Source organism: Musca vetustissima, unplaced genomic scaffold, assembly GCF_032173495.1.
Source record: "Musca vetustissima isolate MV318-11 ecotype Yass unplaced genomic scaffold, APGP_CSIRO_Mvet_v1 utg112491, whole genome shotgun sequence".
NCBI classification, from domain to species: domain Eukaryota; kingdom Metazoa; phylum Arthropoda; class Insecta; order Diptera; family Muscidae; genus Musca; species Musca vetustissima.
Window position 1 is genome coordinate 14445 of NW_026883060.1, and position 20024 is coordinate 34468.

The window sequence follows — 20024 nt, forward strand, 5'->3', positions numbered from 1 at the left end:
TGGGGATGTACCGTTAAACGGGGGCTATACCAAAACGTGGACCGCTATATACCATTTTAAATACCAAACACACTAGGAGTAGTCACAATGTATGTGCAAAATTTCAAAGCTATATCTTGAATATTGGGATCTCTATCGTTGTTTTCGACAGACATGACTATGTCGGTGTAGAATTTTATTATATATATATAGCATTTCCACATTAAATGAAACCTTTTACAAATTAAATGAACCCTTTTCCAAATTAAATGAAACCTTTTCCAAATTAAATGAAACCTTTTCCAAATTAAATGAACCCTTTTCCAAATAAAATGAACCCTTTTCCAAATTAAATGAAACCTTTTCCAATTGAAATGAAACCTTTTACAAATAGAATGAAACCTTTTACAAATAGAATGAAACTTTTTCCAAATTAAATGAAACCTTTATTCTTATCTAAGGAAATATAATATTTGCAGAAATTTTAAACCAATATTTGAAAATTAAATCAAAGAATATTAACAACTATAGTTGTATGGCTATGTAATTAACATAAATATTCTTTAATTCGGTGTGATTTCATTTAATATCTTTACTACATAAAACTAAATAAATAGTAATACAAACTGGGGTATTTCTTGACATTTTAATAAATAAATATTTAAGAACAAGAATTGAATACCCGGTCCTAAATGCGAAATACATATTTGACTTAATAAATTGTTGATGATAAGGTAACTGCTTATCTTAATGCATAGAGATGGTATTTACCGGGTAAATACCCAAGGGGTGGGTAAATACCCATTTCCGGGTATTTATTTGGGTATTTACTATATTGACTCGGTAATACAACATCTTACACCTTATTTCCGGGTTTCTGTTATCAAATCGATTTAGAATAGATAGTTTTACGATACTTTAAAGACGTGGGTAAATATTTGGGTAAATACCCGAGTTTTTACCCGAAAAATGGGTAAAAACTCATTAACTGCCGAACCACTTGACATAGGCGGCCAAAATTTTGCACACATGTTTCTAATGACAAAGCAAATATAGAAATTTAACATGGGGTCCCTGTGTCCAAGTTTTGATATAGCCCCCATATAACCGTATCTCCCGATTTAAGGTATTTTTTGCCTATTAGACACATTTTACAACCAAATTGGCTGTAATTTGGCACAGAGTGTTCTTTTTGGTTACCAAATGTCCATGCAATTTTATGTATGTAGGTCCACGTTTACTGGTAGCCCCCATACAAAGGTACCCCTATTTTGAGTATTTACCCAAAAATTGGGTATAAACTCAAATATGTATTTCGCATTTAGGACCGGGTATTCAATTCTTGTTCTTAAATATTTATTTATTTAAATGTCAAGAAATACCCCAGTTTGTATTACTATTTATTTAGTTTTATGTAGTAAAGATATTAAATGAAATCACACCGAATTAAAGAATATTTATGTTAATTACATAGCCATACAACTATATTTGTTAATATTCTTTGATTTATATTTTAAATATTGGTTTAAAATTACTGCAAATATTATATTTCCTTAGATAAGAATAAAGGTTTCATTTCTTGACATTTTAATAAATAAATATTTAAGAACAAGAATTGAATACCCGGTCCTAAATGTGAAATACATATTTGACTTAATAAATTGTTGATGATAAGGTAACTGCTTATCTTAATGAAGGGGTTCCCGACTTGCAGCTTGTGGCATTTTCAAAACCATGTCCATAACGTAGTTAGAACAATCTTGCCGAGTAAGCTGTTGAATACTTCGCTCGATTACATCAACAATGTTATGTTCCATTGAAACGTCACACAGCTCAGCTCTTGGACATATTTTTTTTTTTTTTTTGAAAATGCATTTTCGATTGGAGAATAAGGCGGTAAGAATTTAAGGTTGCATCTTTTGGATTCGATCAAATTTTTTATGTCATGTCGCTTGTGTATTTGTGCGTTATTTTCCAACACTGGATTGATTTTCTCAAAAAAAAATCTATAAATAATTTAAATCTGTCTGCATTGACACTGGAATTAGAAACGATTGTTTGATGTACAACTCCCGCGTTGTTTATTGCTGCAATTATAGTGACATTACGACCTCTGACCGTAGGCAACACAATGTGTGCTCTTGTTTGTCTCAAGCCTAATGTTCTGGAGTCATTCTTTCGTTCTATTTCAATAGAGGCCATCTTAAACGTAATTTTTAATTTCCGTAATCCATATTCTATGCAGCTTGTGGAAATATTTATATCATTTTCTCTCAACAGTTTAGTTTTTATGGCTTTGAGGGTAATTCCAGGTTGACTTTCTATATAGAACTCGATCAGACTTAAAACTTGTGGTGTCAACAACTTAATTCTATTTCCTCCACGCTTATTTTCTTTCAATGTTCCAAAATTTTGTTTTGACTCAATCGTGTGAAAATGTAAACAAAAAAGTTGGTTTGGGGGTTTTTCTACCAAATTGGCCGATAATATTCGCTTCTTATACGATTTATTTTTTGGGTTGGGGAGTTGCAAACGGAATGGGACAAATTTTAAATAATTTCCCTACTACATTCAACCATTGCCTTGTGTAAACCACACCATTCAGCGGTGTAGTGTATAGACAGCTATGACGGCGTCACCACAGTTGATGTGTTCGCATTTGACATTCTTAATAACGCCGTTGCGTTTTTAATTTCAGTGCGGCACGGTTCTTTGATTAACAGCGAAAATACTTTTTTCTGCGGGTGATTAATTGCAAATTTTAAGAAAGAATTGCATAAAAATTTGTGCAGAAAAGAATTAGAAAAAGTAGCTTGGGGGCAAAGCTAAACGTGTCGTATATTAAAGATTTAATAAAAAATAATCTCGCATTAAATTTAATTCACTAAAAGTGAGTGTTTGCGACCACAACGAAGACGGCGACGACCCCCATATTTATCTAACGCCTCAATACAAAAAGAAAAGGGTGGAATTGCGACGGGAGGGTAGAAGAAGAAGAATACAAGGTTTAGTGTGCAAAAATCGAAAAGAAATTCATAACTCCCCATATTTGTGTGCAAATTTTTGTATTATTAATGAAACATTTCGTGTGTTGTGTGACCAAATATTAAATTGAAATATTCCTTTAACGCAGAAAAATGGAGGCACTCATACCGGTGATCAATAAGCTGCAAGATGTATTCAATACAGTTGGTTCGGATTCAATACAACTGCCACAAATTGTGGTCTTGGGCAGTCAGGTAAGCACAGTCATTTGTCCGTCGTCAATGCAAGCAAGAAAAAACAAGCTACAACAAATATTCTAGCTGTGTGTTCGTGTGTGACCACTAGTAGATATGTCATCAAGTTGTTCCCTCAAAAAAATATGAATATTATTTTAGGTAGGCATAGCGTGTAGTAGAAAATGCACTCAAGAAATTATATAATTTTCTTGCTATGAACAAGAAAACCGGCACATGTTTTTTGCTTCAAATTCCCTTACAAACAACACTGAATTCCATTGGTTATTAAGTTGACATTAACACCTAACCGAGTTGTTGGAGGGGGCCTCTTTCTTATTGGAAGATGTTTATGTAATCCATTGATGACAATATTGTTGTTTTGTTTGCGTTTGTTATTCTTTTCGACCAGGCCATACCAAAGAAAAAAACATACGGAGAAAATCAATAATTCGCCTGCCTAGCTGCTGCCACTACCGCTTCTGGCAAAAGCCAAAAAAACTCAAATGTATACATTTCTTTTATTGTGCTATGTATTCGTGTGTGTGTTGAGCAGCCAGCAGGGTATATGCGATGCGGTGCGATATGGTCAAAGTGTAATCAACCTAGTATTATTTCGATGCGCGCTGATTTCTTTTATTTACATATGTTTCTATTTTAATTGTACCACTTGTGTGTGTAATTCTTTTTTTGTGAGAATACTTTGACCTGTCTAGTGCCGGTATTTTGGTTGTTTTCTTCATCTAATAGTAAGTTTCTTTTATATTCTTGTTCGTTTTGTTGTGATCTGTTCTAGGAAACAAATTCATGAGGTCTATGACTTATTGCAGATTTTTGTATACCTTTATTTTGGGATGAGGGTAGTATATTTAGCCGGCTATGAGAATATTTTCCATTTATTTAATAAACGAGAACCTAGCCCAAAGGGGAAAAGGCTTAAAATTAACAGTATATCACTTAATAAACAACAGTACATGAACTACTCCAAAAAATATCTATATGAGTTTACATTCATATGTCCAAATCTCGAAATATATTCTTCATCCCAAATGCGCTTCGGGTTGCATGAAAACGAGTTAATAAATCAATGTATCACATTCAGAGCAGTCTGAGGAGTGCTTTTCAGAGCTCCGTATTGCTGCCGACCTTTGCACACTGCTTATGTTTTTACGCTCGATGGTGCCGCGGTATTTGGCCTCTATAGAGAATTACAGAGCTACTCCATCTATTGTAGATAGAAAGGAATTGGGAACTTCTCGCTTTTTAGTGAATAGTACTAATTCTGTTTTCGAAGGGTTGACTCCAAGACAATTTCAAGACAACCCGCAATCCTACTAGTGCCCCCTTCACAATGTCTGATATTGTTGGTAAGAATTTTCCGCTAATCAGCTCTAGAACATCATCGGCATAAGCCATTACTTTTGTTATTTCTGCTTTAATGAGAGCTATGTGGATATATACTAGTTTTACGCTGTTGAAAGTCCCCTCGATATTGAGTAAAGCCGCCAACGTGAAGTTGGAAATTTGCAAAATTCTCTCAATATGTCCAAATACTTCATGCAAAGCAGTGTATATATACTTGCATTTAGTGCAGGCGTGCTGTGATTTTCTGATTATATTTAAGTCCAGTGATTTCCTGATCTCAAGATCTAATAACCTTTCCATTGAAAGAAAGACTCAATGTGTCCAAATACTTCATGCAAAGCAGTGTATATATACTTGCCTTTAGTGCAGACGTGCTGTGATTTTCTGATTATATTTAAGTCCAGTGATTTCCTGATCTCAAGATCTAATAACCTTTCCATTGGAAGAAAGACTAAAGTGTATCTATGTTTTCCTGCCTTGGCAATGAAGCTCACCTTTACTTCTCTCCACAGACTTGGTATGAATGATAACCTCAGACAGGCCCTGAAAATCTCTCTCCCTCCCATACTAGTTTCAGATAGCCTTATGGTATTCTATGATAGCTTCATTGATTGAGGATTGAGGTTAAATTCTGATGCAGCAACTGTTCATCCGTACCCAAAACTCTGCTCCCTGGAAAATGCGTATATGATAGGTTCAGAGTCTCTAATTAGTCCAAGTGTCATCATTTCTTTTAATGCTACCAATAGATTTTGGTCCCTCCGATATTATTGCCGCTTCATTAACTTCCTTTATAGAGTTACTTAGCCTTCTTGATCTCACATTTGTAATTATTGAAAAAATCTCTATAAGTGTCTTAATATGTACGAAGTTATTTGCTTTGTTATATAATTTCCTCGTGTATCTTCGTAGACACACAAGGTCCGTTGTCCACCAAACCTGCATGTCCTTGAAAATAAATTTAAATTTATCACACAATATTTTTTTTACGTTTTCCAATACTGTGTTTTTGAAGGAGTTAAATTTAAATTTGAATGCTAGTGAGAAGAGGGTTTGGCCCTAGTGTGGGAAAAGAACATCTAAAATGCATCTAGGCCAAATTTTTCACCATCCATCATCACTAACATCTTCCGGGAGCAGAATATTCTTTATCCACCGCAAACTCAATCATGCACTTTTTACTTCGAGGACGTGAGAAGTCATTTTATAACTTGACATTTCTGTTGATGCTAGGCGTATACCCACCGTACATAAAATTATAAAAGCTCTATCTTAAACAACATATAAGTTTATCGGTCTACACGAGACATTCGTCAAGACTTTAGTTGCAATCGCAAAGGCATCCAAGACGCCATTCCATAACACGTTAACAGATCGTCGATAGTGGTATCAACAGTCGCTCCCTGAAGCCATAAAGGGCTAATGATGCAATAAGGTCATAAAACAAACTGCAAACTCTTTCCGTTCTGGCACAACTAAGGTTCGGATATATTAATGTTCTTAATTCTTATCGAGAGCACATTATTCTCGGAATCCTTCTCGTACATTTGTGGACTTAATTTTTATCAGTTTAACTGGTTGAATATAGTTGGAAAATACTGAATTTAAAGCAAGAACATAATATTTTATTAATCGTGGGAAAAATATGCTGGACATAATAGTTTTGAATCTTTTCTTGGTGTAATTAATAATTTCTGCATAGAAGACATTACAAAAGCTGGTCTTCGATTTAGCATGTACTGCAAGACCTTCTACAATCTTGCTTGTTCGTATACATATACATCTTATATTTGTGATAGGACTGGTGTGGTAGAACAAGCCGTGCAGTGGAACAATTATATTATATTCGACGACGTCGAATTAACAACCCTCCAACTAAGTTTGAAACCGACTGCACATATAATTATGGAATTCAAAAATTGAAGTCAATGGCCCGTATATTGAAACAGGTAGTTCTACAACTTACATTAAAATCATTACGATCATAGCGTCTGACATCTGCAATAGATTGAATATATCATGGACATAAAAGATTTCTTCAATATAAGAAATATTAAAATATCCTCCAGTCAACGTAGGAAAAAGGTTCTCAATTCGCTAAACGGCAGCACTTGGAGCCCTGACAAAGAAACCTTGTTGACCTCTTATAAAGCAATAGGCCGGTCAGTGGTAAGCTATGCCGTACCGATGTGGTTGGTTTGCGAATGTAGGTGATACGCAGTGGAAGAATATTGAGACTTGCCAGAATGCTGGCCTGAGAACTCCAACAGGGTGTCTGCATGCTCAAAACTCCATTGGACTATCTTCATGATGATACGAAGATCTTACCCTTCCAAGAACTTCCAAATAAACCAAGGCATATCAAGGAATAGTATTCATATTAATGCAGTTGCGGAATAATTTTTAAAAGACTAGGCAGTTACATGGACAGACCAGCGTGGTTTTGGTACAATTGAAATCTGCGTGACGTTGCATCCTAAATTCGTATTGGGTGCTAATTGACATTGCATGTGGTAATGTTACAATTCTTCAATTGGGCCCAACCTTTACACGTCGCAGTCCTTTTGAACCTGTGGTTTAAAAAAAATAATTACTCATCATAAAAAATTGATACAACAACTACCACTATCATTCTACGACCACGAATTACCCCAATGTCCTCGGGGTCACATTCGATAAACTTTATAAGGCGCCCGAGGATGCCACAGCTATTTGCGATAAAATCAGTAGCAGGAGGTTCTCAAGTCGCTAGCCGACAGCATTTGGGGAGATGAAAAAGAAACCTTGTTAACGACATACACAGCAATAGGCCGGTCTGTGGTAAACTATGCGGAGCCAGTGTGGTCCACTAACGTCAGTGCAACGCAGTGGAAAAGTCTTCAATTCTGCCAGAATGCCGCCCTGAGGACTGCAACAGGGTGTCTGCTCATGACTCCAATAGACGAAGATCCTTCCTGAGCAAGATGTTGTCCATGCAATACCTGCTTGGGTGTTATAGGAGTAGCCATCCAAATCGTTACCTAATGGATAGGCAACCAACACCTAGGCGTGTCAGGAAGGATCTTGATGATATGGAGAGACAGTCTCTAGATCAACAGGCCTATGAACCAGGATTGAATCGTATTCACACAGATGCAGTTGAGGAAGCAATCTCGAATTGCTTATCGTGTAAATACTATCCTCGGAGATCACCCGCCTACAATAGCTGCAGAAGAGCAGCAGCTACCTCGACAAACCAGAGTGGTCTTGGCGCAGTTAATATCAGGGTGGTGTTGCCGCCTCAATTCATATTGGGCACGAATTGATGGAGAGATCGATAATATCTGCCCGACATGTGGTAATGGACCACATGACACACTACACCTATTCAACTGCCCAGCCAAACCCACTCACCTAACCCCATCTTCTCTTTGGACTCAACCGATACAGGTCGCAGCCTTCCTGAACTTGGAGTTAAAAGCAGAACCAGATTAAGGGGAATAAGAAGAAATACAGAGCAGTACAATCTGCTACAACAACCAGTGTCATTCTCCACTTGGACCCGTTTCTGTATAGATTTACAAACCGCCAAAAGGTGAAAAGCCACCCCCTTAATATTCTCTGTTGGGTATGATTCCATTAAAATCCTGGGAATCGTGGTTGTCATTACAAAGAAGGAGAAGTCCAATTGTTTAACATTTAGGATTGATAGGTTCGATTTAGGAGCAACCCACTAAACAATTGATATTTGTGCATCTCGTAATTTATTAAATAATGTATGTTTCGGGTTTCATTACTTATAAAATATTTAAGACAAACATATGCATATATGTATATATAATGTTATTCTCCTTAAGTTTGCATAAATTATGATGAACCATAGATTAATTAGGTATATATGAAAATGAATATTTGTAAAATACTAAAAATACCACTGTTGGGAAATTGACATAATACAGATTTTTTTCAATTTCGGATCTCTTTTCAATTTCGTTTTTTTTTTTTTAATTTTTACATTGTAAATTTGACCAAAATATAACATAGATTTTGTTATGGATGTACACAACTGCAACCATATTTTCAAATAAGAATCAAATAACAAAAAGAAAACGATACCAGAATTCCACAATATCTAATTTTTGTTTGGATATTAAATTTGTTAGCGTAATTATTTTGTTCATTAATTGTGTTTACCTTTCTTCCCAACATACCTATCTATGTGTTTGTTGTTTTTTGCTTCTCCCACCTGTTACCCATGGTGTAATTGTTGTTGTTTTATTTTATTTATTCGATTTTTTTATCATTCCCAAAAAGCACATTAGAAATTGTGTCAATGCTTTTGGCGTATTTTTATGTCGTCACCGGCTTTTTATTTTTGGGCGATAACAACAGTCGTCGTCTGAAAATGTTTGTATTTTTTTTCTTTCTAATATAAACCACCAATCCACAGCAACAATGAGTTCTAGATTTGCTGTGCAAAAATTATTGTATTTGTAGCCAAGTTTGTATGCGAGCGAGGTAATATTAAAAATTGATTGATTCATTTCGCCAATAGATAAAATAAAATGTATTGATTAGAAAGAAACGTGTTTGACTTTTTAGAGGAATATTAATTTAAAAATTCATTGCTTCTTTTATATATATATATATATATATATATATACAGTGAGTGTAATAAGTATTTTGCCTCAATATAAATTTGACAAAATTCTAATATATACGCCTAAAGCCAGCATACTAAAGATGTAAAATGAATTATGTATGATGGGATATGTTTGTGGACATATTTAGATCTTATTTCTGCAAGAATCACTGCGAAAGACCTATTGGTCACGAAGATATCGGCCAAAATCTATACCAACCCAAAAATGATTATCACAAAAAAGTATTTTGCTTTTTATTATCATTTTTGAAAAAATCATTATATAACACACGCTTTGTCTTTTTATAGTTACCATTGCGGATAACCACATACTAAAAGCGATTTGGCGACGATTCCAATAAACCACGGCATTTTTTCGCGAATATTTTCTCACATTTACGTTCAATACATTCTCCAGCAATTTTTCATTTAATATATGGTAATTTCTCGTCCTAATCTCAAAATGAGAGTATTAGATATGGTCGTCGCGGCTTCAAAACATCCCAAATAACTTTAGAATAATAAAAAGGAGGTTTTGCAAAATATATCGCGAGGACAGGACCCCAAAAACTATTAAAACCAAAATCCGACAAACAAATTATTAAAAAAAATATCGCGAAACCCCATTTTTCAGACTTTGAAAACTTTATGGTCCATTAATATTGATCTAGGAACCAATATATGCGATGAAAATAGCAATAAGAAGGTCAGATTCTAAGATATGAACGGTTTTGTGGCAATAGAAATACATCAAATTTCGAAAATAAATAGATCGACCAGTTTATTCACTGATGCATTTTATTCGCAACTGATGGTGTTAAACGGATGTAAAATATTGACTGCGTATTCGTCACCAGCTACCACAGTTTTTTAAAACGCAAAAGTATTTGACGAAGAATGATGTTTTCTCCCAACTTCATGTACTGTTTGTAGTTTCTGTTGTTTTAGAACTGTTAATTTCTTTGAATCTGACCACCTTATTGCTATTTTAATCGCATATATTGGTTCCTAGATCAATATTAATGAACCATAAGGTTTTCAAAGTCAGAAAAATGGGGTTTCGCGATATTTTTTTAATAATTTGTTTGTCGGATTTTGGTTTTAATAGTTTTTAAGGTCCTATCCTCGCGATTTATTTTGCAAAACCTCCTTTTTATTATTCTAAAGTTATTTGGGATGTTTTGAAGCCGCGACGACCATATCTAATACTCTCATTTTGAGATTAGGACGAGAAATTACCAAATATTAAATGAAAAATTGCTGGAAAATGTATTGAACGTAAATGTGAGAAAATATTCGCGAAAAAATGCCGTGGTTTATTGGAATCGTCGCCAAATCGCTTTTAGTATGTGGTTACCCGCAATGGTAACTATAAAAAGACAAAGCGTGTGTTATATAATGATTTTTTCAAAAATGATAATAAAAAGCAAGATACTTTTTTGTGATAATCATTTTTGGGTTGGTATAGATTTTGGCCGATATCTTCGTGACCAATAGGTCTTTCGCAGTGATTCTTGCAGAAATAAGATCTAAATATGTCCACAAACATATACCATCATACATAATTCATTTTACATCTTTAGTATGCTGGCTTTAGGCGTATATATTATAATTTTGTCAAATTTATATTGAGGCAAAATACTTATTACACTCACTGTATATATTGTAGCAGTCCTATTGCTTTTACACAGTGGCTGAGGTGACAGACGTTGGCCGAGTAAGACTCGGGTCGTTCCGGATCGTAGACCCCTCTGTCGTGGAAACGCCCATTGCTTCTTTTGAATCATTTTCCTTTTCTTATATTTGTAATTTAATACCATTGGTTGAATTGATTGAATTGAATTCATTAAATTGAATAATTAAAAATATGAAATACAATTTTATCAATTTCAGCATGTTAAGAATTGAGTGTTGTGTCAATAATTTGTGGTTAACTTTTTTTGTATGGTTTGATGATGAAGAGAACATTCTTGAATATAACCACAGATCAGATATTGTCATAATATATTTATAATTTATTTTATAAAAATAATTCAATTGTTCATTATTATTATGAAATACTTGAAAATGCTTTTTTTTATTTGAGAAAATCTATTGACAAATCGTATACTTCTTACAGAAAGTTTTGTTATTACCTTTCACAGTTCCCAAATATTTTGTAGAAAAATTACCTTTCATGGGTTCTTTATTAGCCGAAGCTCATTCTATAGCCAAAAGTACTTTATAAGGCCTTGCACCGAATTTTTATTGACCGAAACTTTCGTAGTTCTGTAGGAACTATGTCTATAGGATCTCTACTATCCTATGCTTCTCTTGTTTGGTGGAACTGCCTTTGGCGAAGTTGTACCTTTGGGCATGGTTGTATTTTAAACGAACCAGGTATGACATTGGACCAACGCGTAAAACTTTACGACTATATATCACCAATCCTGAGATTTGGCGATGTAGATGTCGTTATTCCTCGAAAAGAGACGACTGGAACCGGAATAACCCTCCACTGGACGGTCTGGCTTTTTAACAGACGTATCCAAGATGGAAGAATGTACAGGGGCGGACGTCTACTGTGAAAGGCTAGGCCTTGAGCTTGCCTACAAAGTGGATAGGAACTGTAGTGCTTTCCAAGCTGAAATTTTCGCGATTTGGAAGGCAGTGGAATTGATAAAAAAGTCTGCATGCAGAGATCATTGAACCGGTGTCTATATTTGTGGATAGTTAAACGGCTCTTAAAGCCATTTAGAACATCTTTGGAAGATCTTACCAGGGGTACCAGGACATCGTGATATCATGGGTAATGAAAGAGCAAAGTTATTAGCTAGACGAGGTTATCAATCTATCATTGCAATATCAGGGCCTTTATCAGTAAATGGCACTCTGCGTTGACGAGGAGGAGACGTAGACAATTGAGCATCTCCTGTATCGCTGTGCAGTCCTGGCCAGTCCTGTATAGCCATCGATACTATCTCATACTTTCTCACACTTCCTTGTAAGCTTCTCATCTCTCTCTGTGCCACTTCTTTTCTCCCCCATAGATCTCTCCATATCTTTTTCTTTTCTTGGATGATCACAATAGTCATCCAAGTCACATTAGTGACTGCGCATCGACAAACCTATCCTAACCATCCAAAATATTATTGAGGACACAATAACCCTTTTATATGTAGCTGACTTTTAGAGGTCTTTTGTAAAAATAATACATTTTATTAGACTTTTTGGGCGGAACATCATTCACAGCTCATCAAAGACAGACAAAAGTCCGTCTTTTGTAGAAAAAATAACTAGTCTAAATGCCTAACATATTTTCCCGATCTTCCTTAGTTGGAATACTAGCCCCCTTAAGCTTTCTATAGCCAAATACTTACGACCCCTATTAACTTATTCCCACTTTCTTCTTTCTCTCTTTTCAGAGTTCTGGTAAAAGTTCAGTACTAGAAAGTCTTGTTGGACGGTCATTTCTACCACGGGGTACTGGCATTGTGACAAGAAGGCCTTTAGTTCTACAATTAATACATTGTCCATTGGCGGATCGTAATCATCGATCAGCTGAAAATGGTAAGAAAACAAATAGATACATTAAAAATATAAATCATCAATTAATCAAATCTCCTTTTTCCCCCTCCCCTAGGCACACTCAACTGTGAAGAATGGGGCAAATTTTTACACACCAAAAAGATATACACCGATTTCAATCAAATTCGTCAAGAAATTGAGGAGGAAACCGAACGTGTAGCTGGCTCTAACAAAGGCATTTGTCCCGAACCAATAAATTTGAAAATTTTCTCCACCCGAGTGGTAAATCTAACTTTAGTGGATTTACCCGGCATTACAAAAGTTCCCGTTGGCGATCAACCTGAAGATATTGAACAACAAATTAAAGATTTACTCCTGAAATACATAGAAAATCCCAATTCCATAATATTGGCTGTGACGGCAGCCAACACCGATATGGCCACCAGTGAAGCTTTAAAATTAGCCAAAGATGTTGATCCCGATGGACGACGTACATTGGCTGTAGTCACAAAATTAGATCTTATGGATGCTGGCACAGATGCCATTGATATTCTATGTGGTCGTGTTATACCCGTTAAATTGGGTATCATCGGTGTCATCAATCGTTCACAACAGGACATAAAAGATAACAAAGACATTGAGGAACAACTCAAAGATGAGGCGGCATTTTTGCAGCGTAAATATCCCACATTGGCCACGCGTAATGGTACTCCGTATTTGGCAAAGACCCTCAATCGTTTACTAATGCATCACATACGAGACTGTTTGCCGGATTTGAAAACCCGTGTTAATGTTATGTCTTCACAATTCCAATCGTTGCTGAATTCATATGGTGAAGATGTTAAGGATAAAAGTCAAACTCTGCTACAAATTATTACGAAATTTGCCAGTGCCTATTGTTCGACCATTGATGGTACAGCACGCAACATTGAAACGACAGAATTGTGTGGTGGTGCACGAATTTGTTATATTTTCCATGAGACTTTTGGACGCACACTTGATTCCATTCATCCCTTAGCTGGTCTAACTAAAATGGATATTTTAACGGCTATACGAAATGCAACTGGTCCGAGACCAGCATTGTTTGTACCCGAAGTATCATTTGAATTGCTAGTCAAACGTCAAATACGTCGATTGGAGGAGCCATCGTTGCGTTGTGTCGAATTGATACACGAAGAAATGCAACGCATTGTCCAACATTGTGGCAATGAAGTGCAACAGGAAATGTTGAGGTAAGAAAAGATTTATTTATTTATACCAGAAAAGGAATAAGGATTTTCTCTGACATTTTGGGTGGTATTCCAATGTTGGTAGTCCCATGAAAAGCCTTATATATAGAATTCCCATGAAGAGTCTATTATCGCAAAAACCCTGATTGGCATTCTATTAACCAGAGGTTATTATATCGTAATGAATAATATAGATTAAGAGGAATTTTATCCATTTAGAGGAGGTTTCTATTGTGAAATTCTAAAATCGGACCCTAAAATGTGAAGAAAAACACTACGGATGATATTCAGTCTCCAAAGATCGAATATAGGTGTTCTATTATGAAAGGGCTTCATACCTACAAGTTCTTCAGTCCACAGAAGACCTTTAAAGGACTTTTAATCTCTGTACGACTAAAGAAAAGCTCTCCTAAAGAGATTTCAATCCATATAACCTTGAAAGCTGTTATATTTGCGATCTAACCAGGAAAGCACTTATATACAAAGTTTGTATAAATTTCGAAATAAAAACGTTTGGGACCTAGTTTATTTACAAAAGTGTCCTGACTCTCAATGAATTTTGATAGGGTTTCTTTCTGTGGAAAACGTTGAAAGATCTTCCATTCAGGCTTTTTAATGTTTTCAATACATCTACGAAATACACCAAAAGCTTTTTAAAGGACTTTTAATTCATGCCCAAAAAAACAGAAAGCTCGTCTACATAAATAAAAGCTTGAAATGTGATATCCCTGAATATACAAATAATGCATGAAAGCACTTTAATGTTCAGAAGATGTCTGAAAGCTTTTTTTACAATGAAACCGATTTAAAATCTAACAGATTTTTGTATCTAAGTTTGCTATCGAAAGCTTTCCTGTCACAAAAAGCTTTCCCATTTATAAAAAAAACTTTGGTTTTCCTTATCTTTAGGAATCCTCGGAAAAATGTTTAACCTGTATAAAACCTGAAAGCGTACCTAACTCTAAAAAAATCACTGAAAGCTCTTTTCGTTGAGGCACATTTCGTCATTATTTACTTTGTAATTTAAGGCAAATTACAATTTAATGGCAAATTTATATAATTACAAAGAATCCAGAATAAAGAATAAAATAGAAACTTTATGAATGCCCGATCCCAGAAGATGTCAGAACTTGTTTATTTATAAAAGTTCACTGAAAGCTCTTCTGTAGACATATCTCTAAAGGCTTTTAATCTAATGAACACGCAACTAATTACAAATTATATTAAAACTATTATTGATCTACAGCCGAAGGCTCACATCTGAAAGCTGATCTATCTAAAAAAGTTCACTGAAAGCTTTCTATTCACATATCTCGGTGGGCTTTCGAAAAAATATATAATATATAAGCTGTTTTATTTATATAATTTTAATGAAAGCGCTTCCGCCTTCTAATGAAAGCCTAGGTCCTAGGTCTTTTATGGAGGATATGTGGACCTGGCAAAAGTAATGATTTCTATGTGTGAAAATATCTCCAAGTTCTTTCAACTACGGTTATCAGAAGGTATATCTTCTAACTTTAAAAGTTCTCTGAAAGCCCTTCTATGTAAAAAATAAAAAAATTATATTTTATCTACGGAAGCTGTCTTAAGGCACAGTACAAAATAACTCTGAACGCTTTTTTGGTTTATGTAGGATATTCGAAAATGCTTCCATCTACAGAAAAAGTCTTCTATATCGAGAATTACTGAAAGAGTTTAGATCTGCAGAGGACTTCTGAGGTCGATTTTCCAAATAAAAACGTTCTATCTATTCTGCTAATATGTGAAAGTTATTTCAGATGCAACATAACTCTGAAAGCTCTTCTATTCTTAAACTTGGTAGAATGGATTTATTTTTACAATATTATAGAAAGCTCTTCTAGTTACAGATAATAGCTCATGGTACTTTAGAAATTAGATTTGAAAGCTTTATTTTTAATAAAAACTTGAAAGTTATGGAAGATCTCTCACAGGTCAACTATAAACAGATAGGAGGGTAAACATGTAAATAATTTTGAAAGGTTTTCTATATACAGAAAGCTCTTACTTCTACAAAAGAAATCAATCTTCCATATTAAGAATATTCCAGAAAACCACTTTTAACATAAGACTACTCAAAACTTTCATATCAATAACGTTTTTATGTATAAAGGAGTTATAAAACGATTCTATATACAAACATCCTTTGTAAAAGCTTCTCGTTATATAAAACTACTTTTTTGAAATCTCTTTTATTCGTGGAGTATTTTTAATTTTGTATATACAGAAATAAATCTGTTATGTTTGCATAAGAAAGCAGTTAAAGCTTTTGAACGTAATGAAGGACCTATATATGGAACTTAGAAAAGCTCTTTCATATACAAAACACTTCTGTGAAAGCTCTTTTAAAACTATTCAATTTAATCGAGGATCTGTGAAAGATCTTATTACAATCCTCTTACATCTAAATGATACTTCAGGAAACCATTTTTATTATAAGACGCTTTTATATTAAATGAGTTCTTAATGAACTTAAACATTATGCTTTTATAAGAAATTGATGAAAGCTTTTCAATTTAATGTAGGAAATGTGATTGATTCTCTTTCTACGTATAAAAGACTTAAAAGCTTTTCTATGCACACAATTCCTCAGAAAAATATTCTCTAGCATTCTTGAAAGTCCTTGTATGTACAAAAATATCTCTGAAAGCTTTTTATAAAACAAATCGCAGAGAGATCTTCTTTTAGAGGAGAATTCCGAAAGACTTTATATCAGAAAATTTCTTTTAAAGGCTCTTTTATATACAGAATCCCTCAGAAAGTTATTCTATCACATTCTTGGAACCCTTTATATGTACAAAAATGTCTATTCTGTGTAGGGGGAGGCTCTCCAAGTAATCTACTTATTGAAGTACTGTGACATGTCTTATTAACACTTAAGTTCTCTACCCGATTTTCTACAGGATCTTCCATAGTTCTCCTCTTGAACATTTCCTAATATCATCTTTTTCACAGATTCCCCAAACTACATGAGAAAATCGTTGATGTGGTAACACAGCTATTGCGCCGCCGCCTACCGGCCACAAATGTTATGGTGGAAAATCTAGTGGCCATTGAATTGGCCTATATCAATACAAAACATCCTGATTTTCATAAAGATGCTGCCTTGGTGCCAAGTCTATTGAAAACTGATAATATTATGGACCCATACGGGCAGCAGCAACAACAGTTGGCACGACGTTCAAATACACCAAGGACGACAAATTCATCGCCACAGGTAATGGCTGTGCAAAATTTGCAAAAACAACAGCAGCAGCAACAACAGCAAAAGCAACAACAGGAGCAAGACCAACAACATCATAATGATGTTGGAGAACAGGTGAGTAAAAATTATTATTTTTTAATTTCGCTAATTTTTGAAATGGTTTTTTGTTTTTCCTTCCTCTCCGTTTAGAACCACATTGGTGAAAATAACTGGTTATCGAATATTTTGCCACCAGCACCCAATGCCACCCAAAGCATGGAAAACTCCAATCACAATACTCCGCTACACAATTCTCTGATGAGTCCGGTGAAACCAGTTAATCTGTTACCCGATGTGCCTGCCAATCAGGGCTCCAGGCGTTTAACCGATAAGGAACAAAAGGATTGTGATGTTATTGGTAGGTCCACGCCAAAATCTATTAATAAGGTCACCCATCACTGGTCTCCCTGGATGACCTTATTATAAAAAAAGGGAACTGATTGCAATTATATTCATATACTGATATTTTTTCTTTGCTATTCCTTTCAGAACGTTTAATCAAATCGTATTTCTATATTGTACGCAAATCTATTCAGGATTCAGTACCAAAGGCCGTTATGCATTTTCTAGTTAATCACGTTAAGGATAATTTACAAAGTGAATTGGTGACACATTTATACAAATCAGATGCCGTTGAGACATTGCTAAATGAATCGGATCACATTGCGATACGTAGACGAGAAGCTGCCGATATGTTGAAGGTGTGTACCCCTTTAACAAAAAAGAAATGAAGAACAACCATTACTAATAACCCTCATAATATATTTTATTCTCCCCGACAGGCTTTAACAAATGCTAATCATATTATTAGTGAAATTCGTGAGACCCATATGTGGTAGATGGATGAATGGATGGATGGACAAACAGTAGACAAAATGTTGCTACTACTACCCGCATGAAAAATTGAAATGCAGCATCATCAGCAGCACTACCACCGCCACCACCACCACAAAAGCACCCAAAAACCAACCGCAACAACATATAGCATTATTCATCATCTCTATCTCTCTCTTCTGCTAACCAAAAAGGAAATCAAAATTCTACGCTATCCACCACACACTATCACACATATAATTGTTCGCGTTTTGAAATAGCATATTTCGTTATATATATATGGCATACTACGTGGGATAAACCAAGAAGGACTCAACGCTTATCCTCCTCCCTCTATTTCAGTACTTGTGTGTCGACACGTTAGTAATAAAACAATACAAAATAAAATAAAAAAAAAAATTGTTAACCACTGTCGTCTTCTCGCAATTATTACACCCACACACATCTTCCTTCCTACTCTTTTTGTATGTTTTATTTTATTTATTTAAAAAGAAAATAATATTTGCAGTTAATTTCATATCAATTTTATGTTAAACAAAAACCAAAAACGATTTCAAATAGAATGTCGTCATCGTCAATATAAATTTATGATTTTCTTTCAAAGATCAGGATCAAATAGATCATCAGACAATAGACGTGAGTTTGTCAATCGACAAATAACGTCCTGAAGCCTGCACGAGTAAAACACCAAACCGAAGGCTTTGGTGCAGGTACATCTTTCTGTAGAGATAAAGATGGAAACCTGGTGTCAGATACAGAAATGCAACATGCTCATTCCAGATCATCAACACGCTAGATGATCTGGAATGAACATTTCACAAAGCTTCTGGTATCAAATAGTGGGGGTGTGAAGAAGATACCCCAGAACCAATAAGAGATGACGGTATAGATTGTATACCACCTAGCCAAGATAAGGTCAGAATAGCAATTAATAATCGGCTGAAGAACAATAAAGCAGCAGGTGCTGATGGATTACCAGCCGGAGTATTCAAGACCGTTGGTCAGATGCCGGTCAGGAACATGCACCAACTGATTGGTACAATGCAGAGGAATGCATGCCCAATGATTGGAACCTCAGCATCATGTGTCCCGTGCACAAAAACGGAGACAAGATATGTGCCAACCATAGAGGAATAAGTCTCCTTCTCATCGCATAGAAATGGCTATCCCGAATGCTGTGCGAACGACTGAAGCCAATGGTCAATGACGACATTATTTGACCATACCAATGCGGCTTCAGGCCTGACAAATCCACCATTGATCAGATTTTCACTCTGCCCCAAATCCTGGAAAACACCCACGAAAAACACATTGACACATTTCAAATATTCGTCGACTATAAAGCCGCATTCGATAGACCTATCCGTTCAGAGGTGTTTAAAGCCACGTCTGCGTTCGGCATTCCTGAAATGTTTATACGTTTATGCAGGAAAACTTTAACTGGCACAAGGTCAGCAGTGAAAGTCGGAAAGGACCTCTCGGAGACCTTCAATACTGAACGAGGATTCAGACAAGGTGACAGTTTGTCGTGTGGTATGTTTAACATCCTGCTGGAAAAGGTCATACGAGATGCAAATGTGAACAGAAATGGCTCTCTGTACACCAAACAGCATATGTTACCTACGCCGACGACATCGAAATAATGGGTCGAACATTGCGAGAAGTAACAACCACCTTAGAACGAATCGCGAAGGATTCTGGCAAAATGGGACTGGCAGTAAATGATGAGAAGACCAAGCTGATGTTATCAACGCACAAGACGTCCAGTAGTCTTGGACCAACTGTTGAACTTGAAAACTACAGCTTCGAGGTAGTAAACGATTTTATATACCTCGACACCGCTATAAACAAAACTAATAACATCAGCTTTGAAATCCGGAGGGGAATAGCGTTGGCCAACAGATGCTACTATGGTCTAAGTAAGCAAGGTCAGCTCTTGCTAGACAAAACTCACGCTCTACAAGACGCTGATACTACCCGTGCTGTTGTATGGATCAAAAGGCATATAA

The 20024-nt window shown here is 35.4% G+C and overlaps 1 protein-coding gene across 1 annotated transcript; it reads left to right on the plus strand.

The window, feature by feature from the left end:
• The first annotated feature begins 3116 nt into the window (after window positions 1-3116).
• Window positions 3117-18029, plus strand: LOC133329799 (dynamin-1-like protein). The gene is made up of 7 exons (XM_061538262.1): window positions 3117-3218; window positions 12588-12732; window positions 12806-13922; window positions 16893-17256; window positions 17332-17539; window positions 17671-17882; window positions 17964-18029. The coding sequence occupies exons 1-7, from the start codon at window positions 3117-3119 to the stop codon at window positions 18018-18020; spliced, it is 2205 nt and encodes a 734-aa protein (XP_061394246.1). The 3' UTR covers window positions 18021-18029.
• Window positions 18030-20024: the final 1995 nt, after the last annotated feature.